Here is a 27,392-nt window from a genome sequence, read left to right as displayed (position 1 = left end):
AGACCAACCACCCCGGCAAGTCATATAACAACAAATGATCACAGTATAAGCAATAAATGGGGGAACGGGGCTATAACACTCAAAATAACTGGCCGAGTCGTTACATCCTCCCCCTCTTGAACAATTGTTTGTCCTTGAACGGGTCTATGGTACCTGGAGTCTCAAATAGGCGTGTATATCTGCTCCGTATCTCCTGCTCGGTCTCCCAAGTAGCCTCATCGGCTGGCTGACCCCTTCACGGCACCTTCATTGAAGCTATGTTCCTTGACCTCAACTTTCAAACATGCCGGTCCAAAATGGCCACCGACTCCACATCATAAGTCAAATCACCAACCAATAGAACCATGTTGAAGTCCAAGACATAAGACGGACTGTCGATATACTTCCGGAGCATGGAAACATGAAATACTAGATGAACACTCGATAGACTAGGTGTCACACCTCCTTTTTACACTACCCGAAGGTAGTACAATGGAGTTTTTCCAATTTAAGTGACATTATTCAAAATGGGATTAATTATTTATTTTTGTTCAGAGTCGCCACTTGGGATGGTTTGTTTTCTGGTGTCCCAAGTCACCAGTTTATTTTTAGATCCCAAATCGAGGAAGATTTCGACTTTCCTTTTGAAATTTGCGAACCAGAAATTCTGAGTAAGGAATTCTATTAACCCGAGGGAATGTGTTAGGCACCCCCGGATTCCGTGGTTCTAGCACGGTCGCTTAAACTATTATAATCGGCCTATTATCTGATTTTAACACATGTTTTAGCCTATGGTATTTTAACTTTAAAAACCGCTTTTATTTATTTTAAAAAGGATTTAACGTCATTTAAAACATGCCTTTGGATCGCGCCACATGAAATGCACCCGCAATCCGAAATATATTTTATTCAACATTATTAAGATTTGGATTTGGGTCACATGAAATGCACACCCGAGTTTAGGAAGGTAATGTTATTAAAATAATGTGCCTAAAGAAACTATATTTTTAACTTTGCGAGGGCCATGGAAATTTGCTAGATGGCACGCCTCGAGCTCTAAGGATTTATAAAAGAAATAAGTAAGTGAGGGCCACGCATTTGGAATTTTATTTGGCGCGACACATCTCAATTCCATTTTAAAAGTATTCAAACTAAAGTTCGGAGGGCCATAGACTATTTGTTATCTAGGATGGCTCACCTCCAATCTAATTAATTAATGGGACAAATGGTAGAGGTCAATACTTCTAAAGTTACATGCCAAATCTCATTTTTAAACTAATGAACCAAGCCCGAGCCAGATTTGCGAAGAAGCAATTGCCTTTTAGAGTAAAGGCCCAACTGCATTTTTTGCCTTACACAAGATTTCTGGCCCAAATTGCATAGAGATTAAGGAGGAGTCGAAGGGGTAACTTGAGTTCGAACCCCGTGACAAGCATTAAAGACCAACGACAATTAGAAGGGGTCGATATCGAACCCAGCTAGCTACATGAGGCAAACGACATTCGAACCTTCGAGCTTGGGGCCTGAATGAGCCCAAGTCTTAATGAAGAAGGGCAATTCAAAAGCCCAAGCTCACAACAAATAGTGAGGAGCCCAGGTTTTCAGATCCAGAAAACAAAAAAAAAAGCACACAAAACCCACACAAATGGCAATCCCCATCAAACTATGACACTACACTATGGAAAACCTTCAACCCTTTTCATTAATTAATTCCCCAAATCAGTTACTTTGAAACAGCTTCACATGTTCCTTTAAAGAAAATCAACATATATATTCATCCCTTTTCAAACCACCCTTTCAATATTGGAATCCTGGTTTTAAGAATACACACACCCTTATTTGAATATTAGAAAACAATGCAATAACATATTTGAGGTAGAAAGTTCAGATTATGAGAAGAACAATGAACTAAGCTTAGAATCGACTTAAACTGGAGCAAACAAAACTCATGAAGCACACATATATCAATTTCAGTAAGTTGAATTGCAAAAAGAAATGAAATAGTCAGATCCACATAAATTCGTCGCACAAACTCCATATGAATCTAGCACTATTCACTAACATTGAGTCATTTAACAAGCATCAACTCATGAACGGAACTTTACAAGCCTTATACATTGAAATAATAAGCAATACTAAACAGAGTCCTTCGAGAACAGAAAATTGAGTATCACATATTGTGTATGAAACTGAGAAAAATAAAAGGATGTAAATTTTCATGACAAACAAATATCAAACTTCAAACACTCTTTAGATGCATATCCCAAGTTACATTCGAATGATGTCCATAGTGTGAGAGAATACATGGATATTGAAGGAACAAAGAACAGAGGTAAGAAATTAGCAGTAACAACAGCAGCAATCAACAAAAGAAGAAATCAGTGAACCCAGTTTCAGGCCAAGAACTGATGCGCAGCGGTCAATAACCAACCAAAATTCAAAACCAAACTTTCTAAGCAACCAATTCAACCCATTTAGACCCAGATGAATCAGAAGTTTTTCAGAGATTGAAGCCTTTTTAAATCAGAAGAAAAAAACTTAATAGAATAGTGACTTTTACTGAAATTTTCAGCTGTTTTCTATTTCTGGATTTTCTAGCTCTCTCTAATCTGAATTGAGCCTCAAGTAACAATGCCTTTATAGGCAAGTTACTAGGGCAACCCTAAGGGTTCAGTTATTTCAATTTAGTCTTTTCCAAATTTTCCTTTTTGCTACTTAGTCCCTCATTTACTGACTTGTTGGTCAAGTTAGTCTGTTTTTGCAGCTTCTAGGCAGCTTCTTGGATGGTTATATCTAGATTCCCTTAAGTGACTTACCCAATTTACCCCTATTACCCCTGTATTTTGCCTTGAAGCCCAACTAGACTTGAACATGGGCTATGAATCCCCAAACAGGCTCAATGATTCAATGGGCTCGGACTCAACCAAATAAAATTCTTTTAAACTGAGGTCTTAGACTGACCTCCGAGCCCAAATAACAAAGACAAAACCCAAACAAATTCAGAACACTTAAAAACCAAACAAATCGACTAATTAATGATCACAAACAGGCGAGGAACTGATTAGGCTAACTAATTAATCTAAGTGACCAAATCAAAGGTTCTAACAGGATAGTTAATAAATCAGAAAACAAATCAAAAGAGAGGAAAGGAACAGAGGTGACAGATAGGCGATTTTGAAAACAAAGATGAACGGGACTTACCCGCTAGATTTGAAATCAAGACTGAGGCACTGATTTGACCCAACACAGTGACAAACGTTTTTTCTTAGTGAAGAACAAATGGGTGTTACTATTTTGTGTCAAAACCGATTTGAAACACCCGAAAAATTCCTGGAAAGACTTGCATGCATGATTCCGACCTTAGACTCTTAAGGCTCGACTTTTCGATTTGATATTCGAGGAGTTCCAGAGATGTTTGAAGAAATCTGAGTGAGGATTTGGGATGAGGGAGAGAGGACGGTCTTAGGGTGTTAATTTGGGGTCGAACAGAGGTGGCGCCGCCACTGGAGAGAACAAGGGCGGCGCTAGGGTTTCGAATTTTGATTGGAAATTCGAGCAGTTCTGGAAGGATTTGAGAGAAGTTGTTTGGGGACTTGGGATGTGGAGGTGGAGGAGATTGTGGGGTGTTAACCTCAGGGTGGTTGGTGGTGGCGCCGCCACCTTCCGGCGGTGGGCGTTCAAGGGCGGCTACTAGGGTTCAGGTCCGGTTGGAGAGGGGTCTGAGGGAGATGAGAGATGGGGGTAGGGGTACGGGCTTTTGGACATATATATATCAAGAAGTACCCCAGTTCCGGACCGTTGGATTAAGGAGATCCAACGGTTGTGATCAAAGGGTTATCAGAATGACATCGTTTTGGTTACTGGGGGGTTTGGACCGGGTTGGGATGCGGATCTGGGCCGGTTTTGAGCGGGTTTGGAAAAAATACACTTGGGCCTAGGGATATTGAATTAAAACAGCCCAAATATCAGATTTTGTTCTCCTTTCTAATTTCTTTTTATTTTCAAATCCTTTTCTTTTTAAAATAAAACCTAAATTAATTTTCCTAAACTAAATTAACCTACCCAATTAGATTAATCATTCATCATAGTATTTACAATAATTAATTAAATCCTAAATTTAAAGAAAAAATTATAAAATTCAAAATTAAAGAGCTAAAATGCAAAATGAACTATTTTTTTTGTGATTTTCATATTTTATAAAACAAACTAATTTACTAATTAATCTAAAAAATGTAAAATTAAATCCTGAATGCAGTGCGTTATATTTTTTTCTATTTTTCATGATTTAAATAAAATTAATTATGCACACAAAATGTAAACAAACATGAAAGTTGAGCAATTAATTCCTAAAAACTAAATAATAAAAGAAAATTCCTAATTTTGTAGATTCTGTAGGAGTAATTCATGCGAGGCAAAAATCACTTGCTCACAGCTGCCCCTCTTTGCTCGGAGACGCGAAGGATTTCCGGGCAAAGATAAAATGAGCAATTATGAGGAATTTTTGCCCAGTTTGACACTCCATGGGAAGCATTTTTGAAAAGAGTCTGGTTAAACCTTGCTTCAAAGGTTGCCTACATATCCTTGACTATAAAGGAATCAGGTCAGTGTAGTTCTGGAAATTTCGGTAGCTGGGACTACCGGGAGCTATGATTTCACTGCTGCTACTGCTACTGCTTGCTGACCTCCTTATTACACCGAAAAGGAAAATCTAAATCTAAGCTAGCTAGGCCTATCAGCTACGAGTTACAAAATTCCTATCTATAAATATCTTTAAAACTTGATCTTGAGTCTTAGCTAATTTTGTTGCAGACCCCGATCTGAATCTTGATGCTCGCAAGCTGTAGGTGTTGATTCTTTTTTCAGTATTGGATCAAGGTGGGACATGCGAAGCTTGTGACTTCAATTATTTCTTGAGCAGTACGCATCTTCCTCCGCTTCAGCCTTTTGAATTCACACCTTTTGTTCTTTTCTTCTTTCTTTATTCTGAATTGAGACTCATTATTTCGGTCATCTCAAACCCTGTGTCTCGAGGTACAACCTGCTCAGACACCAAAAACAAACAAACGAACGAAATTTTTCTGCCCCAGTTTTCACTAGAAAAATTTCGTGAGTTATTTGCAACAAAATCTAAACTATTCAGGGGATGGAGCCCTATATCTAAAATGTCAACTCAGGAATTGGGGCCCTAATGTTGGCGAGAAGGAGACTAGGGAATGGAGGCCCTATGTCTAAAAGGCTCAACTCAGGGATTGGAGCCCTAATGTTGGCAAAAGGCGACTAGGGAATGGAGGCCCTATGTCTAAAAAGCTCAACTCAGGGATTGGAGCCCTAATGTTGGCAAAACTAGGGAATGGAGGCCCTATGTCTAAAAAGCTCAACTCAGGATTGGAGCCCTAATGTTGGCAAAAGGTGACTAGGGAATGGAGGCCCTATGTATAAAAGGCTCAACTCAGGGATTGGAGCCTCAATGTTGACAAAATGGTGACTAGGGAAGGGAGGCCTATGTCTAAAAAGCTCAACTCAGGGATTGGAGCCCTAATGTTGGCAAAAAGGAGACTAGGGAATGGAGGCCCTATATCTAAAAAGCTCAACTCAGGGATTGGAGCCCTAATGTTGGCAAAAGACGACTAGGGAATGGAGGCCCTATGTCTAAAAAGGTCAACTCAGGGATTGGAGCCCTAATGTTGGCAAAAGGCGACTAGGGAATGGAGGCCCTATGTCTAAAAAGCTCAACTCAGGAATTGGAGCCCTAATGTTGTCAAAAAGACGACTAGGGAATGGAGGTCCTATGTCTAAAAAGCTCAACTCAGGGATTGGAGCCCCAATGTTGGCAAAAAGGCGTAACAGGTTGAGATTAGGGATTCTAAACTAGCATTTTGTTTAGATTTTCTTCTTTCCTTCTCTTTTTTTTTCATTTTCCCTTTCATTTCTTTTATTTCAATAAAATACAGGAGAGAATTTTGGAGGAAAACTTACCTTTTGGATTGATTGTTTCTACGAAACTGTTTCTAGCTTTTGCGCAGCTTTTCTTTTGGTTGTACCTGCTTTTGCACGGTTGCCTTGGGTTGCACCTGTTTCAATTTTAAACAAAGAACAATTGTTAGTTTGAAACGGTTGTTGGTTTTGTGGCCTTGATTGTCTCAATCACTCGATCTCTGCCCGAACCTTTGTTGAAAACCTCTGCTGCTTAGTGGTTTTCTGAAGATTGATCTATCTTTCAAACCGAAGGACTTAGCTTTTAAGATTTCGTGACGGCTTACCCACGTGGGCCTTCGACCCTTTCACTTTATTCCGCCTTTAGGCTTTTGCCTTTAGCTTTCTTTTCCTTTTCAATAAATTTGATTTCAAAGCATCAGCCACCATGGCCAGTCGGGATCGACTTGATGCACCCGCTGAGGCTGGGTACCTTTTTCAGCTTCTGTTAGGCAGGACCCTGTAAAACCAATCTTGACACCTTTTCTTTGTATTAGTTTCGGAAACCGAGTTAGACCGAAAGAGATTCAAGGAAAAGTAAGCAAAAAGGCAAGAAAATGAATTTAGAGAGAAGTGTCCCTTTCAGGGAGGAAGGACGGACTTATCTGGGGTGCATGCAGACTTCAATAGACATGACATGCTTCTTGGACTGGATGCCCGATCCTCACCACTATCCAACTTCTCACATACCCATTGCGACTCGTGTTTTTAAACCGAGAAACCTTTCCAGGACTATTTCAATACCAATGGTGGTGAGGGATTTCTTCTTTTCGATCAACGGCGCCCTTTGCGGGTTTTTGCCAATCGACCTCTCTCATTTCTCTTCTCACCGTCTCCTTATAGTGCTCTTTACGAGTTTTCACTAATAAGACTCTCTCATTTTTCATTTCTCTACTTACCATCGCCTCATGGTGCCCGTGTGGGTTTTCACCAATAAGACTCTCTCATTTTATTTCCCTCGTTTGATTGCATCGGATCCAAACAGTCATGTTTTCTAATTCCGATGCCTTTGCTGATTGATTAGAAGGACTTGAAAAAGGTTTGGGTAAAACGAATCTGGATGAAATTACAACTTTGGAACCGTTCAAGTGGCTCATTGCCAAACCATTATAACATCTGCCCCAGTTTCACTTTCGGGGAACATTGGATTTTTGTTTTGGTGTGACTGAACCCCAGGGAGAGGCTGCCTACGTATCCTTTCGGAATCAAGTCGAACGTAGTTTAGGGAAACATTTGTTTTGTTGTTTTTGTTTTTGCTTTTTACTTGCCGCTTTTTTTAACACTTTGTGATTCCCAAAAGGGTAATCAAAGAAAAGTAACCGGCTCAAATGGGTTTGCAAAGGGTGGGGAGTGTTAGGGTAGTGAGAATGAAAGCCTTCGTCATCCCAATCGGACAAAGTTGTCACTGCAGAAAAGCTAAATATAATACCTTTTGACTGCATCTGCGTTTACAGCTGCTTCGAGATCATTCCCTTCGATATCGCCCAGATACAATGCCCCTTTTGGCAATATCTTTCTGATGATGTATGGGCCCTTCCAATTATGAGCAAATTTTCCTTTTGCTTCCTGGTGATGGGGAAGGATGCGCCTTAAAATGAGTTGCTCTACTTCGAAATTTCTAGGTCGCACTTTCTTGTTGTAGGCACGGGCCATTCTTTGTTGGTACAACTGCCCATGACAGACCGTGGCCATTCGCTTTTCATCGATCAAGGTTAACTGTTCCATCTGGGTTTTAACCCCCTCGCTGTCTTCAATTTCAGCTTCAACGATGATCCGGAGAGAGGGGATTTCAACCTCCGCGGGTATTATGACTTCAGTGCCATAAAACAAAAGATATGGGGTGGCTCCAATTGATGTGCGCACAGTAGCGCGATATCCCAATAATGAAAACGGTAATTTTTCATGCCACTGCCTGGAACTTTGAATCATCTTTCTCGAAATCTTTTTGATGTTTTTGTTTGCTGCTTCGACGGCACCATTGGCTTTGGGCCGATAAGGAGTAGAGTTCCGGTGCATTATCTTGAATTGTTCACATATCTCTCCCATCAAATGACTATTCAAGTTTGCAGCTTTGTCTGTGATAATAGTTGCAGGAATGCCAAAACGACAGATAAGATGGGAGTGCACGAAATCCACCACAGTTTTCTTAGTGACGGATTTGAGAGTGATGGCTTCAACCCATTTCGTGAAGTAGTCAATGGCAACTAGTATGAATCTGTGCCCATTTGAGGCTTTCAGCTTGATGGGCCCAATGACGTCCATACCCCAAGCAACAAATGGCCAAGGTGCTGACATGGGATGCAGTTCTGCGGGAGGTGCATGAATCAAATCACCGTGCACCTGACACTGATGGAACTTCCGGACAAAGTTGAAACAGTCCTTTTCCATGGTCATCCAGTAATAACCCGCTCGAAGGATTTTCTTTGCTAAAACATGCCCGTTCATGTGGGGTCCGCATACTCCTGCGTGTACATCATGCATGATTCTTCCAGCCTCTTCAGTGTCTACACATCTCAACAAGTTGAGGCCCAGAGTTCTCTTGTACAAGACATCACCACTCAAAAAGAAACCACTCGCGTGTCGCCTAATGGTTCTCTTCTGGTCTCCACTGGCTTGCTCAGGATATTCTTACGTTTTCAAAAACCTTTTGATATCATGATACCATGGTTGGGTATTTGGTGCTGTTTCAACCGTATTACAATAACCATGCCTTTCCCGAATTTATATTTCCAATGGGTCAATGTAGGCATTGCCTGGGTACGACAGCATTGAGGCTAAAGTGGCAAGTGCATCAGCTAGTTCATTGTGGTAGCGAGGAATGTACCTGAACTCTATTGACTTGAATCGTTTGCCAAGTTCTTCCACATGCTGCCTATAAGGAATAAGCTTGATATCTCGGGTTTCCCATTCTCCTTGAGCTTGTCGGATAATCAAATCTGAGTCTCCCATGATTAATAGTTCTTCAACATCTTGGTCGATTGCCATGTTCATGCCCATAATGCAAGCTTCGTACTCGGCAGTGTTGTTTGTGCAGAAAAATCGAAGCCTAGTGGTGGCCGGGTAATGCTGACCGGTGGACGAGATCAGGATTACCCCAATTCCGACACCTTTTGCGTTTACCGCTCCATCGAAGAACATTTTCCAAGCATTGATGTCTTCAGATATTGCCTCAACTGAGTTTAAGTATTCAAAGGTTGGTATTCATCAACGACCGGATTTTCAGCCAAATGATCTGCTAACGCCTGTGCTTTCATTGTCGTGCGAGTGACATATACTATGTCGAATTCCGTAAGCAGGATCTGCCACTTTGCTAGTCTCCCAGTGGGCATTGGCTTCTGGAATATGTATTTTAAAGTATCCAACCTGGTTATGAGGTAAGTGGTGTAGGCTTGCAAATAATTCCTCAACTTCTGAGCGATCCATGTCAAAGCGCAGCAGGTCCTTTCCAACAAAGTGTATTTATCTTCATAACTGGTAAATTTCTTGCTCAGATAGTAAATAGCCTACTCTCTCTTTCCGGTCACATCGTGTTGCCCGAGGACGCAGCCGAAAGAATTTTCCAAGACTGTCAGGTACAAGAACAAAGGCCTCCCTGGCTCAGGTGGGACCAAGACTGGCGGATTCGACAGATATTCCTTGATTTTATCAAAAGCTCCTTGACATTCATCTGTCCACTTGACTTCTGCGTCTTTCTTCAGCAATTTGAATATGGGTTCACATGTGGATGTCAGCTGGGCAATGAATCGGCTGATGTAGTTCAATCTACCCAACAGACTCATAACATCCTTCTTGGTTTTCGGGGGAGGCAAATCTCGAATAGACTTTATCTTTGTTAGGTCTAACTCTATGCCCCTCAGACTAACGATGAATCCCAAGAGTTTGTCGGATGGTACCCCAAATGCACATTTGGCTGGGTCCAACTTCAAATCATATTTGTGCAGCCGCTCAAAAAAATTTCTCAAGTCTCAAACGTGGTCGTCCTGGGTTTTGGATTTGATGATTACATCGTCCACATACGCCTCTATCTTTTGGTGCATCATATCGTGAAAAATGGCTGTCATGGCCCTCATATAGGTTGCCCCGACGTTCTTGAGACCAAATGGCATGACCCTGTAACAGTATGTTAGGTGTGGTAAAAGCTGTCTTCTATACATCTTCTTCATCCATCAACACCTGGTGATATCCTGCGTAACAATCCACGAAGGACTGTATCTTTTTCTTGGCGCAGTTATCAACAAGGATGTGGATGTTCGGCAAAGGGAAGTTATCTTTGGGACTTGCCTTGTTTAAATCTCTGTAATCCACACATACCCGGGTCTTCCCATCTTTCTTTGGCACTGGGACTACATTAGCTAACCATGTGGAGTACCGGAACACTCGGATCACCCCCGCTTTCAACTGCTTCGTAACCTCTTCTTTGATCGTGTCACTGATATCAGTTTTGAACTTCCTTTGCTTTTGCTGGACTGGGGGACAATCGGGGTATGTTGGAAACTTGTGAATGACCAAATCAACACTCAGCCCTGGCATGTTGTCATATGACCAAGCAAACACATCTTTGAACTCAAACAGGAGTTGGATTAATACGTCTCGAGTTTTTCCATCTGCGAAAATGCTTATCTTGGTTTCCCTGATTTCTTCAGAACTACCCAAATTAATCGGTTCAGTATCATTTAAGTTTAGCTTAGGTTTATTCTCAAATTGTTCCAATTCTCGATTTATTTCCCTAAAAGCCTCCTCTTCATCGTATTTCGGTTCTTGGTTCATTATTTCGCAATTAGCCAGCATGTTTGGATCTGGGCATGAAGTCCGCAAGCATGTCATGTTATTTAAAGCCACATTATTAGAACTGAAAGAAAAGAGAAAAAATGACAAAATCAGAAAGAATAAAGAAAGATGAACGATGAAATATTGATTTCATTTCTTGGAATTTGAAGATAACAGGGTTTACATTGGAAAATTAAAAGACAAGAAGCTAAATGAAACATCCGAGTTACACCCTGAAATAACCCATGATGCAGAAAAGGTGGTAGGACAGGTCTACCGGGACTCCCGCCTGATTGGGAATGGCGTAGCCTTCCAATTCTGCAGCTTAGCGTTAGGTCCCATATACAGCACCTCAGCGGTGCTTGAGCCTTCCCCTGGCTGAAACATGTGGGCTTCATACAGTATCTTCCTCATCGCCCCACAGATCTCTTCAATCTCTTCGGCTGTGAAGACCTCATATTCTTCTTCCTCATGGTATTTTGGCTTGACAAATGTTCTATACAAATGTGACACCGGCTGAGGCAAGACCCAACCATCATTCTTTCTATCATTTTCCCATTTTACATCAGCTGGAGTGGATCGGAAGCCTATCCCAAAGAACTTTTCGGTGGCGGTCAGGGTGACAGGTTCCGTTATTCCTTGCAATGATTTCCCGAGCCCCTTCCCCGGCTTGAAGCCACGTCTGATCATTTCTTTGGCCACCATGATTGATGCATTAGAAAGAAAGGGTTGAGGGCAAGGGTTTCCCTCTTCGTATTGGTCTGCGACCACAATTTCAAAGGCTTGGTAAACTATGTGCTCACTCCCCTCTCTCGCTTCAAGGCATGGGACCGATGGGTCTCGATAAATTGATTGCTCGTCTTCCCCGTGGACCACAATCTCTTGATCTTTATGCTCAAATTTTACCATCTGATGGAGGGTAGAGGGTACAGCCCTCGCTGCATGAATCCATGTCCTTCCCAAGAGATAATTGTAGGATGTGTCCATGTCCAGAACCTGGAAGGTTACTTCAAAGTCTACTGGGCCGATGGTCAGAATCAGATCGATCTCTCCAATTGTGTCCCTTTTTATACCATCAAAAGCCCGTACACAGACATTGTTCGGTCGAATTCTTTCGGTCCCGATTTCCATGCGTTGTAGGGTTGAGGGTGGGCAGATGTCTACCCCAGAGCCTCCGTCCAACATAACCCTTTTCACATAGTACCCTTCCCATTTGACTGTCAGGTGCAGGGCTTTGTTATGCGCGACCCCTTCTGGGGGAAAGTCATTTTTGCTGAAGGAAATCTGGTTAATTGCAAAAAACCTTTCTGCCATCCTCTCCAACTATTCTACAGAAGTCTCAATAGGAACATATGCTTCGTTAAGGGTCTTGATCAATACCTTCTGATGTTCGGTGGAGTTCATCAGCAAAGCCAACAAGGAGATTTGTTTGGGAAATTTTTGAAGCTGGTTGATCACCTCATAATCCGCCATTTTCATCTTTTGAAAGAAAGTCTCCGCTTCTTCGGCACTCACAGGCTTCTTAGATTGGAAGCGCTTTCGAGTGGCATTGTTCACTTCTTCCAAGTTAGAATACTTTTCAATGAGGTTATTTTCTTGAACTTCTCCTGAGATTACTTTGCCCTTATAGGTCACCATCGTTTTGTTGTAGTTCCAGGGCACAGCGGTAGGATTTGTCATAGGCCTATGTGGCGCACGTCCAATAACCACGGGCTCACTCAGACTTGGTGGATTAATTGGCCCTCGCATTAATTGTTCAGCTCGAATCTCCTAGGAGGACTCAAAGTCATCTATTTTTCTTTGCGGCCCCGAGGGACATAGAGAACAACATCTTTGGGAGGTGTTGCCCCAATCCCCGCTTCAACTTTCTTCTCTGATTTTTGAGGGGTGGTTTTGTTCTTTTCCTCTCCTTTGTCTTTCTTCGGGGCAGCTTTTGGTTTCTTTTCTATGTCAGCAATGGCAATGATGGCCTTTAATGCCGGGTTAAATTCCTTGTCCTCAGAAATCATTCCGATTACCGGCCCGTTGTTGTGGGCCGGTAGCGGGTTGTTAGTCACATTGGGAATATCTTCATCCCTTAGCACTATTTTCCTTTGTTCTATCACGTTTTCCATGGCTCTCTTCAGAGTCCAACAATCATCCGTGCCATACCCTTTTGCCCCTAAGTGATAGGCGCATCGGGTACCGGCTCTGTAAGCGGGTGATGCTGGGTTTTGCCTGGTTTGAGGAACCGGCTGTAGTAGACCCATTTGGACAAGCTTTGGAAACATACTGGAGTAGGATTCGCCTATTGGTGTGAAATTTGGCCTTCTAGATGGCTCACGAGGGGGAAAGTTGTTTTGTGGAGGACGGGGGTTGTAGTGGTTTTGGTTAGGAAGCTGGTTTCTAGGAAATAGAGCTTGGTTACGGTTGGCTTGTTGCGGTGGACGGACATAAGGTTGAGCATTCATGACCGTGTATGGGTGAGGAGCATAGGTCATGTCTTGGTAGGGGTAATAGTGTTGCGGGGTCCTTTCTGGGAGAAAGGATCTGGGAGTACGGTGTTTTCTTGTACCCGACGCTGCCATGGATATTTCTTCCTTTTTCTTGCCTTTTGCTATTCCTCCGGACCCACCCTGAATGACTTGGGAAGTAGCTCTGATAGCGGCTTGGCTTAGAATTTGGCCCGTTTTCAACCATTTCGCCAATCTTGATGGCTTCAGCGAACGGTTTACCCATGGCGGACATCATATTTTGGAAGTAGTTGGCTTCCTGAGCTTGTAAGAAGACTATGACCATTTCGACCTCATCCATCAGAGGTTTTACCCTAGATGCCTGCTCCCGCCATTTAACTGCGTACTCCCGGAAGCTTTCCGAGGATTTCTTTTTCAAGTTCGTCAACGAGTTCCTATCTGGAGCAATATCAATGTTGTACTGGAACTGCCTGATGAAGTCCCTACCAAGATCATCCCAGATATGCCAGCGGTATATATCCTGGTCCATATACCACTCAGAAGCGATGCCAACCAGACTTTCTCCGAAATAGGCCATGAGCAGTTCTTCCTTTCCACCGGCCCCTCACAATTGATTGCAATATTTCTTGAGATGAGCAATAGGATCATTGTGCCCGTTGTACTTCTCAAATTTTGGGATTTTGAATCCCAATGGTAGGTGCACATGGGGGAACATGCACAAGTCGGCATATGATACACTTTTCTGTCCACTCAGGCCTTGTATGCTTTTGAGACTCTGTTCCATACACCTCATCTTTCTCACAATCTCTTCTTGCTCAGGTCTTTTTGGTGGTCTTTTCTTTCCCCGCAGTGAACCCAAATTGGGGCGGCTGAGGGTAAGTATAAGCAGGAAACTGAGGAGGTTCCATTTGGAAGGTGGGTGTTTGGAAGGTGAAAGCTGAGGGGTCAAAACTAGGCCTAGGCAATGTTGGTTGTGTTGTGGCTGAGCATGGGGGAGTGGTGAAGATATTCAAAGCTGCACCGGACATTGACACTTGGGGGCGAACCTCAGAAGGTGTTCCCACAAAATGAGCTGAAATAGTTGGGTGTCCTAAAGGGGTATTTGGGTGACTGATCGGAACAGTGAAAGTACCACTTGCTCTAGGAAAAAGTTCGGGGAATCCCGGGATGGCGCTTGGTGGCTATTTCCATTTGCCCAAGCGTCCCACATTTCCATAACCCGAAGACGCAAGATTCTGTTTTCTTCGGCAGCTGCCGATTCTGAGGTCGGGATGCCCGAGATTGGGCTATCATCCGTGATGGGAATTGTTGGTAGAGTCATTTCTGAAGACATTCCGATGCTCCCCTTTGATCTAGTAAAGTATGGGTGTGAAGCCAGGTTACCACAAAAACCAACCACCGTTCTATAAAAACCTGGGCTGGATACAGCATCAAATGGTTAGTTTGAAACAAATAACAGATAGGTAATCACATGTTGGGGTGTGATGCACCTATACAGTTAAATGTATTTCTATATGTTTTGCAATGGTTGCATGTTTCATCCCAGCTTTACTTACTGCTTTTTTTTTATTTTTTCCTTTCCCTTTCCAATTCCACTCTCTCTCTCAACATTTTTCTTCTTTTTGTTATTCTTTCTCTTCTCTCTCTCTTTCTTTTGGGGTTATGATCGAATCCTATGTAGATTGCCTATGTATCATGACCCCGCATGAATAAGACCAAGCGTAGTTCTGGGGGCGTCAAAATGTAAAAATAAATAATAGAATATTTTGGAATTTTCAATTTTTCATAAAAAGGAAATACTTTGGATTACAATGATTTAAAGCTAAAAGACTCAAAAAGGAGAACACCAGACTCCAAAAACACGATGACAATACAGACTCATGAACTGACTTAACAGACCCTGACAAAAGAAAAATACTGAATCGAAAATAAACTAACAGACTTCAATAGGAAAGAAAGATATAGACTCTAGTAAAATCAAGAATACATTAATGCACCTGGTGCCCGCGGGACATCATCCGGTCTCGCCGCGGGCCTAAATGTGAGATCCCCTTGCAATTGCTCCAAATCACGCATAACTTGGCGGACAAAAGTCGTCACTGCAGCGAAAAAGGTGGTACGAGTCATGTCTTCACATGCTTGGCATTTCATGGTAATGTATTCAGCAATGGTTCTGATCCTTTCTCTAATTCTGCCTTTTTCCTGAAGCAACCGCCCTATCTACTAATTTCGGGCTTCCAACACTTGAGAGTCATGAAGGTGTTGATCTTGCAAATGTTGCATTCCTTCCTCCATTTGAGCCATCAAATCATAACAGTATTCTCTATCGGCTTTGAAATCTTTAGCCTGCTTGGTTGCCTCGTTCTCGAGAGTGGTTACCTTTCTTCTTAGGCTAGTGTTAGTCCCTTCATAGTTCCTCTTCATTTGTTGCACAAACCGTGCCCGCTCTTCTGCCTTCTTTGTCCATTGTGCCCGAATTTTTGCTAGACCAGCTTCAGACTTTTCTAGGTCTTCTTGACATTCGAGGGCTTTCTTTTTAAGACCGCTTATAAGTTTTTCGTCAGCCCGACTTCTTTCCGAGTTTCTAGCAGCTATTTTCATCTTCCGGATCTGAGCTTTGAGGACCTCATTTTCCTGAGTTAGTTTTTTCTTTTCTCCCTCGTCTGCAGCGGCTTGAACACCATTTTCAAACTGAAGCTCCATGACTCGCCTTTTTAACTGGCTTATTTTGGCCCTGTACTCGTTTTCTTCGGTCAACCAGTCCCACTGCACCTGGGTCCCATCGGTGAGTTGTTGGACATGGGGTCTCTTTGCGGGCCTTTTAGGAATCTGGAATCATTTGCTGACCCAGAGAATATACTTAGGGTCCACTTCACCACTGGCTAGATCTCGCACCATGGTCTTAGGTTCAAGAAATCTACATTCATTCCATACTTGGCAAATTTTCCCTTATGGAAATGTGGCTTTCGGGCCCAATTCAATGACATGTTTACTCAAATCTTCATCATTGGGGACGATTTGAAACTTTCCTAATTGGCGCAAAACCCTGTGTGGAGCATAAGGCTGGATGCTCTGGATGCCCATCAGGAAGAGGTAACACACTTCAGCTGACATGTACACTGCCTCGGTGGCAGGAAGCCATCCGAATGCCCACTCAATTTTATCGTCAGTCAAGGATCTCAAATGTGCGAGCCAAGCTTCCGTACCTTCGGGGAATTCAATACCTGCCACTCGGCTTTCAAACTCTTCAATGCAGCTCAAACCGGTCAAACCGTAATTCATATACCCAACCCAGTGGCAGAGATGTTCTTGCATCCACAATTGCAGTAACAGATTGCAACCTTGGAAGAACTTTCCTCCTTCCCGATAGATAGTCAAGGCTCAGTAGATTTCAGATAAGATCAGGGGAACCACAGTGCTGTTGGCTTTCTTAATTGTAATATCGATCATTCCCACAAGACCTATTTCTATATTATCATCTTTTCGCGGACAAACTACAACACCCAAGAAGGCTACCATAAAAGATAAACCCCGCCTTGCTTCCCATTTGTCTTTATTTCCGGAGTGGGTTAGACCAGTGTTCGGCTCTTCAAAACCTCGGGGGTTACCATATCGATGATACAAGAACTGGAGCGTGTACAAGTACGGAGTCGAATCCCACAGATAACTAAGGCTTAGCTATAGTTGTTCAATATCACCAAAGAGATAAGCTCAAACAATTCTTAAGTTATAAATATTAAGATTCTTATATCTAATTAACTAGTTAATTAAAGTAGTAGATTAACAACTAAAGATACTACGGGTTGGAGAAAAGATTAAGGAGGTCTAGAGTTATGATTTCCCCTATTGTCAGAATCCTTCCCGCTACATTTTCTACAAATTTGCCTAAGTATTCTCTACCGATCATGAGCGCTCTGACTGTCATAACTCTCTCCCATGTAATTACCACAATTTACTAGACATATTCTCCCGAATTACGCTAGTTGGCATTAAGTACGGCTCACTCAGATCGCACCAAGGTTTTGTTATCCCTAATCTCACCTTTAAACCCTCAGTATTGATCCCTCATATACGTTAAGAGTGATGCTATTCAACAACTACCTAAATATGCACTCTCTCCTGAGTAATACACACTAAGTCGATTGAGAGCTCTTCAACCAACCACAATAATAACGTAGTTGAACAAATAGAGAAAAGCTATGGCTCAATTATATAAAAACATAACAAGAATGTATCCTACAAAAGGTTCTATCAAAACTCTAGATAACAAATTAGATATTCATAATAGTATGTAAAACTACAATACTAGAATTCATAACCAATAATGAAAATAGGAAGAAGGAAGTGAAAAACTCGTAGAAGAATTCTCTGTCTTGCTTCTAGTGTGTTCTTACCTCCTTAGGTCGAATCTCCCGGTCTCCTTAGCCTCCTTAGGTCTAAATTATGTCAAAGGTGCTCAAAATACCATTTTTCCATGTATATATATACCAAGTAGGGTCAGGCCCAAATAATTATACCTTATCCTACGCAAAAAATGACACTTTTCCAAGTCAGGATGTCCACGGCCGCGAATCTAACCGCGGATTTCGCCCATGTTCTGTCCGCAGCCGCGGAGCATTTGTCGTGCACTGTTCACCCTGCTCTATTTGGAATTTGGAAAAACATAAAACATGAAAGTTGTAGCCCTTTGAATTAGTTTTCCAACCATATATTGTGAAAATCAAATGGAGTTCTACACAAAAGGTTATGTGCATTTTACTAGACTGTGCGTAATATACCTACTCGATTCTTCGTTCGTTCTTAACTATCATCCGTTGATCCCCGAACACGATCCCGGCTTGATTTCTTGGGATTTTACTCATACTTCAAAGCTCAAATCACTTGAATTCATTTTATAACATCTACACAGCTCGGAATCACTCCTACAAGGCATAAAACACACAATTAGTGCAAAACACTAGCGATTAAAGCTCAAACTCAATTAAAGTGCAGTAAATTAGAGTGTAATAAGCGACTAAAATACGTAATTATAGCCGATCATCAGCCCACCATGAAGAGCCTGGTCATGCTTTCTTCCAAGTTGAATTTAACAGTGAAGAAGCCCCATCCTAGTTCAATTCGGATGAGATTTCCTTCTGGTTTCCCCAACTCATTTAGTTTGGCTTTGAGTGTTAGGTGCAGGATCCGTCTAGCGAGAAGTTTAATAATGACGAAGAAGTGCCATAGGTGGTACAATCTTATTTTATCTTCTTAAGTTAGAGCAATTGGATCGTTAACCGTTGGTGATTCTGGTAATGTGTCGTTTGGGAGATAGTCAGGGTTGTAACTACTTGTGGTGGCTAATCTCCTGTCATCTAGTGCTTCCTTGAAGGATTGTCTAGGGGAGGGGTTAGATCCTCCATCATTAGGTCTCATGTGGTAGGGGGTTTATCTGGGGTTTCTTGTGGAATAAATATGGTGTGAAGGCTCTATGACATTGAGTGGTGATGAGGCCATACCTGGGGGAGGGTATGTGAGATGTTAGCCTTAGTTGTAGAGAGAGGTTAGAGTCTCTCTTTCTTGAAGTTCTGCTCTACTATAGTTATCAATTCAGATAGAGAGTTTATCTCTTGTATTCAGGGCATTAACCCATCATTCCTTGAACTTTTAGAAGGAAAAAAAAACAATTTTAGAGGAGGGGGTTTTTCTTCCTTTTTTATTTTCTTTTCTCTTTTTCCCTTCTTGTTGTTGGTTTTGGTACCCACATCTGCAGCGTGACTTCTACCGGTGGGGAGCAATATCACTATCATTTATGCTCATTCAACTCAATTCACTCAGAGTTCAGAGAAGATAATACATGGATTAACTAATTCCTCTATCTCGAGGGATTATTGATGTAAAATCTATTAATATGTTTAAGAGCAAACGAATGTTAGGCCAAATTTTCAAAATCTATTTATTTTGAAAACTGCATTTTGTTAGAAGTACTTCTCCAAATAGTATTTTTGTGGTTAATCAATTTGAAAAGACTTTTGTCAATATTAGAGCAGCAATTTATATTTGGCCAAAATTTTAAAAGTGTTTCTCGAAAACAAAAACTAGTATTACTTGTTTCAGACGTTTCTCAGAAGTGCTCTTTTTTTTCTTGCCAAACACTTCTCTCTCCAAAATAAACACTTACATGAGAAAAGGAAAAAATTGACGTCAGAAAAGTTTGGCCAAACATGCCAGAAGTGTTCTTCTTCGTTCTTCTTGGTTGGTAGTATCCTATTAGGCTCAACTACTACAAAGGAAAAAATTTCTAGAATACTGAATACTAGGTACAACGGAAACAAAAAATAAAAATGAAAGATTTACCTAAGCACTGTTAACTCTATCTTGGAATAACTTTATTTTTGGCTTATCAGATGTAATAGGGATAAAGTTGAATATTTCTAAACTTTCCTCTTAATAACTCATCTTTAACATCTTTCAATGTCACATCTTTAAAAGAAAAGAAATCTACTTTGACTGGAAGTTCTCTGAATTAATAGGCATCCCAGGAATTGAATCTTTATCTTTAAAGAATAGCACTACCTAAAGTCTCCACATATTATTATTTAAGCAGCAACGTAACGGCGCTCTTTAAGCATCTAATGAGAGTATTAATCATTGGGAACATCACGTCCATTTTTATCATTAATTAAATTAAGGAAGCCTTTTTTAAGTTGGATTAGAATATAACACTTTTAGATAATAAAGTTGGGGGTCTTTCTTTATGGACTGGTGGAATCATAAATCAATAATAATCTGGAAAAAATTATGTGTACTACTTGATGATCATCATTTATGTAGAAAACAATCAAGTACGTATAGCTTCGAGAATTTCCGATTTTCCTGGCTCTTCTAACCCTTTTGTGATCAAGTTGTAGTGATTTTATTTTGAAAGGGGCAATTGGGGCTACAAATATTCAAAATACTATCCAAAACTAAACAATTATATCTACATCATTTGAATATCAGAATGGCGTTTGTCCACGATTAGCCAAGCTCATGCTTATGTCATAAAAATTGGTTGCATTAATTTAGATATTATGGTTATGAGTTGAGAGAGTAAGTTCTATAATAGATATCCAAACTTTAAAAAAAAAGGATTTTTGGTGCACAAAATATTCTGTATTCACGAAAGGTTCAGGGAAGGACCGCATTTCAAGGAATGTGATGTAGACCGCCTATCTTAACATATATCCAACTTTATTTGCACATATATATAAGATTCGACCATAAAGTATTGGATTTTGTTGAACCGTGAAGCCATAGTTGAATTTGCACTGCCTTTGATTGAGGATAAGAGCGTTTTGCTGAGTAGTGGCTGACACAATTTTCTATTGAGAAGTGTGGGTCGATTACAAACTCAAATGCAAACAAATACTAGACTTTCACATTATGTTTGTCCACCACCAACTTATGTATGGTTGAGTGCTTGAGTTCGTGTCCAAAGCACAAGTAACAACTAATGTCACAGTTTTAATTTCCGGATTACACAAATTAGCTACGCAACATAGTTACAACTCAGGCTATCACCTCCATTTGAATATGTTTGCCCACCTACCTGAGGCTGAGCACCATAAAAAATTCCCGCACGCAAAATTTTCATAAAACCATACTAAATTACTATGGCTAAATTATAAATTTAGGTAAATTATGATTTAGTAATAAGAATGAGGGTAAACACCGAGTACGAATCAAAATTTTCACCCCAAATTGAAAAGGAAAATTCCAACTTGGTACGTAACACGTCATTATCCACAATTACCAATCATGAAGTTGATAGTGTATCCGAAATTGTTCGATTCTCACTTGACCATTACTTTAGTGTGAGTTGCTGAAAAGATCGTTTCTTGTCAGGTTCTGAAACAGTTTACTCTTTGGAGTACCTTAGCTTTTAGCCTTTCTCTAACTTGTAAGTTGTAACCGAAATAGTAGTATCACATTATTAACGTCAGTTTGGCAGCAAAGCACTGATGGAGAAAGCATGAGTATGAGATTGAGATCTGGGATGGGTTTTGTGGTTCACCTAAAGTCATTACTTGCAACTCGATTAAATATAGGTACCCAAAAACACTCATTCTAAACCCATTAATATTAGATCTTGGATTCGATCACGGCGAGGGTAGAGGAATGTGATATACAAGAAACATTTAGGGGGCAGTAACAGCTTGATATATGATGGTTAATTGTTGTATTGTATCTTATTGTTACTTTAAAGTTTAAATATAATATTTATTTTGATTATTATTTGAATTTTATTGTATCGTATAATGACGAAAAGTGTCATTTTATGGAACGACCAATTTAGTGTGATCGCGTTATTAACTTATTTTTTCTCTCATCTTGCCCTTCCTTATTATTAGGTAATTCTATTTTATCTTTACTCTTCCTTTTTATATAATAATTATATCTCATACCTTACTTTTTCTTTATGTTATTGCAAGTTTTTTCTTTATATTGTTGGTGCATGATATCATGAAATGACATCAAATAATATAATCTATCATATCATTGTACACATCAAAACGATACAGTACAATATAATATAATAATATACGTTACATCATAAAACAATACATAACAACCATCCAAACAAGTTGTAAGTAACCTTGTGAAGTTACACTCATAGACAGGCAAAGGCACTAAGTCGGGCCCCCACGTCACACTCCATCATTTTCATATTCATCTCGTCAAATCATTGGCTCGGATTCCAGTTGTTGGGCTAAAACGGTGCAAATATACTCTTAACATGATATGATATTGTCCATTTTAAGTCAAGACCATACGATATTCCCTAAAAGCCCTTATACCATAAAGATCTAACATCTTTGTTTACCATGAAAATGGTAATAACAATTAAATTTATTGATGGGACTCTAAAAATACGTGATCTATTTTTATGCTAGTTTGTTAAGCAGTTGATGCTAAGTATATGAGATTTAGAGATGAAATAAAGCTAAGGAGGGAGCTATAACCAAATTGATAGGCCAATGGAACCTCGGGCTTGCCGATTCTGGGCCTCGAGGTCGATCTCGGGGCTTGGCCATGAGCTGTTGAGGGTAATCGAGGTAGGGCTAACAGTTACAAAGTAATTAAAGAAGGCTCTTTATGGCCAATGATAAGCAATAAATGATGAACAAATATGAAGAAAATAAATGAAAGTTATAATATCAAGAGAATATATGAGAGAGCAAAGAGAATGTTATTCAATATTTCTTATAGAGCAGATGGAGCAACAGAAGTGACCAACCTTACAAAGTGATAGGGATCCCGTTTATATAGGAGGAAAATCTCATTATAGTACAACAAACATTAATTACAAAGATATGGAGATGTGACCACTAGATGGCAACCTGACTCGGGTCTTAGAGTAGCTTTCTAGGCTCTGTCAGTCCTAGCCACGTGCCTTGGGAACTCCCCATTTCCTCCGTGGTCATGGTTGACATTATCACAACACCGAGTGTCGACGAACCTCGAGGGAGGAGTCTTGATCGTAGCCTTGTAGCCCTGGGACTTCGAGACGGTCTTCCGAGGTGCTTTGATAATGAGAAATTGGACCCTCCGATTTCACCATATACAGATAGTCCCCACATTTCTTAGAGATGAGTGATAAGAAACGATTTTGACACCCAACTCTTCGGACTTCCTGCAGTGATGTCACGCTGACGATATCATACTTACGATGTTAGTCTCCGCGATAACCGGTACATCCCATGGACTTGTATTTTCAGCGTCATTCAATGTGATATCGAATTCCATTCTTCAAGGTGACCGTATCGCTGTTGATCCAGTTTCTAATAGCGCATTGATTGCGCCTGTCGATACGTCTTCTAAAGGCATTGATGGCATTGTAGGCCACACTATCATCCCCTATAAATGGGGCCTTTCCATGTTAACTTTTTATTCAAGTGTTTCTCAACATCTTTTCATTCCTTTCTTCCTATTCTCATTATCTTTCTCTTATTGCTACCCGCCATGTCTGGGGTTTATGACCTTAAGATCTTACGGCGGCGTTCTTACCAGCCGCGCCATGGACCTTTACCTGGGCTTTGCTGTGTCGAGCGAGATTACACTGTCTCTTTACTGTTGTTATTGTTACGGCTATCACTGTTGTCGTCATTAGACCGAAGTGACGAGATGAAGGGGGTCGGCCTATTCCGACTTAGGGGAATATTTGGACTCTACATCGCTGCTCGGAGAGTGTTCGGACTATACACCGCTGCTCACTCTCCTACCCTAGCCTGTTGCTGCACTTCATCCCTCGGGTCTTTTCCCAAGGGATAAAATAGTGCACCGGCCGTTAAGCTCGCATGGCACGATGTCCCAGAAGGTGGAATCGGAGCGGCCGTACGAGTAGGGTTGAGGCCCGCCAAATCTTCAACCTTTGGCTTTGGCGGGTTATGTCTCTTTTTTGTGCCTCTTCTGCATCACCTTCCTCTTCTTCATCTTTTCCCTTAGAGATATTGCTCCGTGGGATTGAGATGGGAACCTAGAGGAGGTGGCGGTCGAAGGTATCACCATCGAGGATGCATGCTCGAGGGCTCGGAGATGCTGTAACTGGAAATGAACCTTCGGGAGTAGATTAGGTCCCAGGCTTTCACTACATGTGTACCCTCTCGCTTCTTTGTTTCTGTGTAAGGACCCCTCGTGGGCTTTTGTAATTGAATGTTTTATGAATACAAAGGTATTTTTCCAATTTGTCTTTGATGCTTGCTATATTCTTTTATGTTTGTGGAGACTCTAAATGCATGGCTCTATCTGCTGTTGCCAATATCAAACTCGGGTGCGAGTATTCTTTCTGGACTTCGGTCGATTAATATGGCCTTGCACGGAACCCTTTGCGATCCCTTGGATCGAACCTGAATCGGGCCGATAAACTTGAGTCGTCGGGACCTTGGGTTCGAGTAGAATGAAAGTTGTTGCGCCCCCTTTTTTTTCCTAAGCGGAAATCGGGTTTATGACATTTGGAGAGACAACTCATTCCTTTTGGGAACTGGGTTTGAATTTGGAGAGTCGCCACCTAATGATTAGGGTGCATTAGGACACCAAAAGAGTTCGATTACTTATTGCATGCTATTACCCGTCTCATTCCTATCAATCCCGGAGGCACTTAGGACTACTAATCCTAAAAGGGAGGGATGCTGGGCTTATTTGAAGTTTCAAAGGTAAAAATTCTAAGGCGACATACAAAAACACATATTGCATATAAAAGTGGAAACACATAAGCATATAAGCTCAAGTTTACCTCTTCGAACAAACACATAAAGTAGCATGTCTTACACATATTGCTTAGGTATGATTGAAAAGCATTAAAGACGAGGTAGATGAGATTGTTGAGGCAGTTTTAGTTTATTACATAACTCAGATAAGAAGTCTGAATCAAGCCTGTCTGCTAGTTGTAGTGATTAACAGATTCAGTTTTACAATTATTATTCTAAGGCTTGCCTAAGTGTTTAGACGGGGTCCAATAGGCATGATATCTACTGAATTTAAAAGGTAATGAGATAGTATAAGCTTGAAATAAATTATTCGAAATCCTATAAGCATGCTTGTTAAACCTTGTTAAGCGAGGGTATTAGGTTATTAAGAGAAGCAAAATGAACAAAAAAAACCGAACTAGATACAGATTCTGCAGGTGGTAGTATCTACTATTACTGACTTCAATTCCTAGGAGCATGTTATCTAACATTGACTGCGAATGAAAGCGAATCAGATTGATTTAAGAAACCCCTATAAGCATGATTTCTATGCATTACTCATTTTAAACCTTATAGGCATGGCATCTAAATGAAGTTTGAATATGCAGAATTAAAAGTACCATATAGGCAGGTTTTCTACATGAAGTTGAATATGCAGAATTAAAAGTACCATATATGCACGTTTTCTACGTGAAGTTGAATATGCAAAATTAAAAGTATCTTATAGGCATGGTCTCTAGGTGAAGTTCGAATATGCAGAAGTTAAAACACCTTATAGGCATGTTTTTTACCCTTGCATGCATAGTTACCCAACCTTTTTTACTAGCCAGCCCAAGTGTTTATTATAACTTATTACAGACCAGAATAACAAATTACATCAGAACAGAAAAATACAAAGAAAGTACAACCAGAGGAGGCCTGATTCTTGACTTCCTCTCTGAGTTACGAGATAAACCAACTCAAAGACCATTGATCCAAAGTCTTTCTCTAACTTGAGTGTGTCAGAGTTCCCTAAGAGACTCAATGGGACTCCGGGCAGTGCTCACACCCAAATTGTATTACCAGAATAGGGACAAGTGCAGTGTGGAAGTGTCAGCCCTCAAGTGTCCAAGTTCAGAGGGAGCTCATGGGTCCCAAGGTAACATAGAGATTATGATCCCAAGGGAATCAAATTTGAGTCATAGACAGCAATACTTAATATGTCATGCCTCAAACAAACCATCAGTATCAACACATTGGGTAGGGGTTTAGGACACATAATAGATTCAAAACAGGTAGAAGGAAATTACAGCATGCGAAATTAAGTACTGGACTAAACACAAGCAGTAGGCAAACAAGAAGGCAAAAGTATTAAGTAAACATATTGTTGTGATGTTGAAATCTTAATCAGAACATACCAGTTCAAAGAAGCAAAATATAGTAAAAGCAGGTAGCAGGACTTTGAAGACAGGCCACAGTACAAGTAGCAAGAGAGAATATTTTGAGTGTAAGTGATTTCAGAACTAAGTGTGTTTGTGTGTGTGTTAATGAAAGAGCAGGGTATTTATAGTTTGAAAACAGGAAGAAAATAAGGCAAGCATTATAGTTTAGCAGTAATTATGGAACTATGTACCAATTAAAATCAAATCAGTATAAGGACTTCCTTTAATTAAGGAGTTAAAATCAAACGGTAATGGACAGAAAACACTTAAGGAAAGAAATCAAGTAAGCATCATATGCAGAGTAGACAATTAGGGGTAAGTGCATAGAGGTTCAATTAAGGAAACAACTAATGAAGAATCAGTAAAAATACTCTGTTAACCAAATAAGATAAGAAACACAATAGATTTGCAAAATATGGAGACAATCAGCTCACAGTAAATCAGGGAGTCAAGGGTTTGAAATTACTAATTTAAGGAGAATCACACGGGTTTCCAAGAATAAGAAAATAAACCAAGTTAAAAATAGGAGAATCGAAAGTCTAAGGAAAGTTTTCAAATCAGGCCCAGAAACAAGGAACTCAGAATCAATCAAAGAGAGGACCATGAGTCCTGTTTTAGCATATAACTAGAATGCACAAAACATTCGGCATGTGAGGTTAAACTATGGCAAAAAGAAGCAGCATGTAATAGTAACTACAAAGTTAGTAGACAGTGAAACATGGTAGTCACATAGGTCAACTTAGTAATAGAGAAAATAGGGTATCAGAAGCATGCAAAGGGTCAAGTAAAAAGGCCCTTCTGAAAAGTATAGTCTAGTTTCAATGATTGCAAGAAACCAAATCACATAGAGAAACAGAAGTTGAAACAAAAAAGACTTCGAATCCAGTCGAGCTTATTCAAACGGATGAAGCAGTTTTCAGAAGTTCGAATAGGTCCAGAGAAATTAGGGTTTTGAAATCAATCGAATTCAGAGCATGACGAACAAGTAAATCACATAGCAAGTAGTCTCAGGACTCGAATGAACCCAAAATTTTAGGGTTTTCACCGTCAATCGAGTTCTAGAGATGAAAAGCAAGTAAATCGGACAAATACTAACACAAAAATATATTCAGAAACCTCAAAAGAAACTAAGACTCTTGATATGCAAACTCCAGTAAAAGAACGACATAAGGAAACACAGCAGAACATATTGAAAATCAGAGAAAGTTTTGAAATAACTTAACAAAAAACCTAAATCGGAAAAGATAAAAGGGGTTTCGAAGGTAGAGTTTTGAAAGAAACCTTGAGAAAACGTTTAAAAGTTTAGAGTAAATACAGATCTAAAATAGATCTAAAGAAATCGGAAGAACCTCAAAGGTTAGGATTTCAGAAGAACCCCAGATGGTGAGAAAGGCTTGGAAACCATCGATCTAAGTAGGAGAAGTCAAGAGTCAGGCTTGAATGGCCATGACTGGCCGGAGCAAAGTCAAAGATGACTGAAGACAGCCATAAGAACTAAAATCGACCAGGGTTTGGACCGAGCTTTCCCGATCTTGCCTTGAAACCATAGTACTCGAACACATAGAAGCCAGGGGAAGTGGAGACAGGCCTCC

The 27,392-nt window shown here is 40.6% G+C and overlaps 2 protein-coding genes across 2 annotated transcripts; both read right to left on the bottom strand.

The window, feature by feature from the left end:
• Positions 1–4,991: 4,991 nt before the first annotated feature.
• On the bottom strand, positions 4,992–8,340 carry LOC138887541 (uncharacterized). Its single transcript, XM_070169301.1, has 5 exons — positions 8,007–8,340; positions 7,636–7,763; positions 7,382–7,518; positions 5,956–6,050; positions 4,992–5,017 (listed from the first exon to the last, which is right to left on the bottom strand). The coding sequence occupies exons 1-5, from the start codon at positions 8,338–8,340 to the stop codon at positions 4,992–4,994; spliced, it is 720 nt and encodes a 239-aa protein (XP_070025402.1).
• A 333-nt stretch (positions 8,341–8,673) lies between these two features.
• Positions 8,674–12,033, bottom strand: LOC138887540 (uncharacterized). Its single transcript, XM_070169300.1, has 4 exons — positions 11,066–12,033; positions 10,264–10,801; positions 9,957–10,062; positions 8,674–8,888 (listed from the first exon to the last, which is right to left on the bottom strand). Exons 1-4 carry the CDS (start codon positions 12,031–12,033, stop codon positions 8,674–8,676), a joined length of 1,827 nt encoding a protein of 608 aa, XP_070025401.1.
• Between the last annotated feature and the right edge of the window lie 15,359 nt (positions 12,034–27,392).

Source organism: Nicotiana sylvestris, chromosome 3, assembly GCF_000393655.2.
Source record: "Nicotiana sylvestris chromosome 3, ASM39365v2, whole genome shotgun sequence".
NCBI classification, from domain to species: Eukaryota; Viridiplantae; Streptophyta; class Magnoliopsida; order Solanales; family Solanaceae; genus Nicotiana; species Nicotiana sylvestris.
Note: the sequence above shows the minus strand (reverse complement) of the source record. Positions and strands in the feature narration are given on the sequence as shown.

Coding starts and splice junctions, on each gene's coding strand:
- LOC138887541 (XM_070169301.1), bottom strand. CDS start 8,340: ATGGAAAAGGACTGTTTCAACTTTGTCCGGAAGTTCCATCAGTGTCAG. Junction 7,519..7,635: donor ATGAAAAGCGAATGGCCACG/GTCTGTCATGGG, acceptor CCCCATCACCAG/GAAGCAAAAGGAAAATTTGC. Junction 5,018..5,955: donor AGAAACAATCAATCCAAAAG/GTAAGTTTTCCT, acceptor GTGTCTGAGCAG/GTTGTACCTCGAGACACAGG.
- LOC138887540 (XM_070169300.1), bottom strand. CDS start 12,033: ATGGCAGAAAGGTTTTTTGCAATTAACCAGATTTCCTTCAGCAAAAAT. Junction 10,802..11,065: donor TCAAGCACCGCTGAGGTGCT/GTATATGGGACC, acceptor CTTTTCTTTCAG/TTCTAATAATGTGGCTTTAA. Junction 8,889..9,956: donor TAGAGGCGTATGTGGACGAT/GTAATCATCAAA, acceptor TGGGAGACTCAG/ATTTGATTATCCGACAAGCT.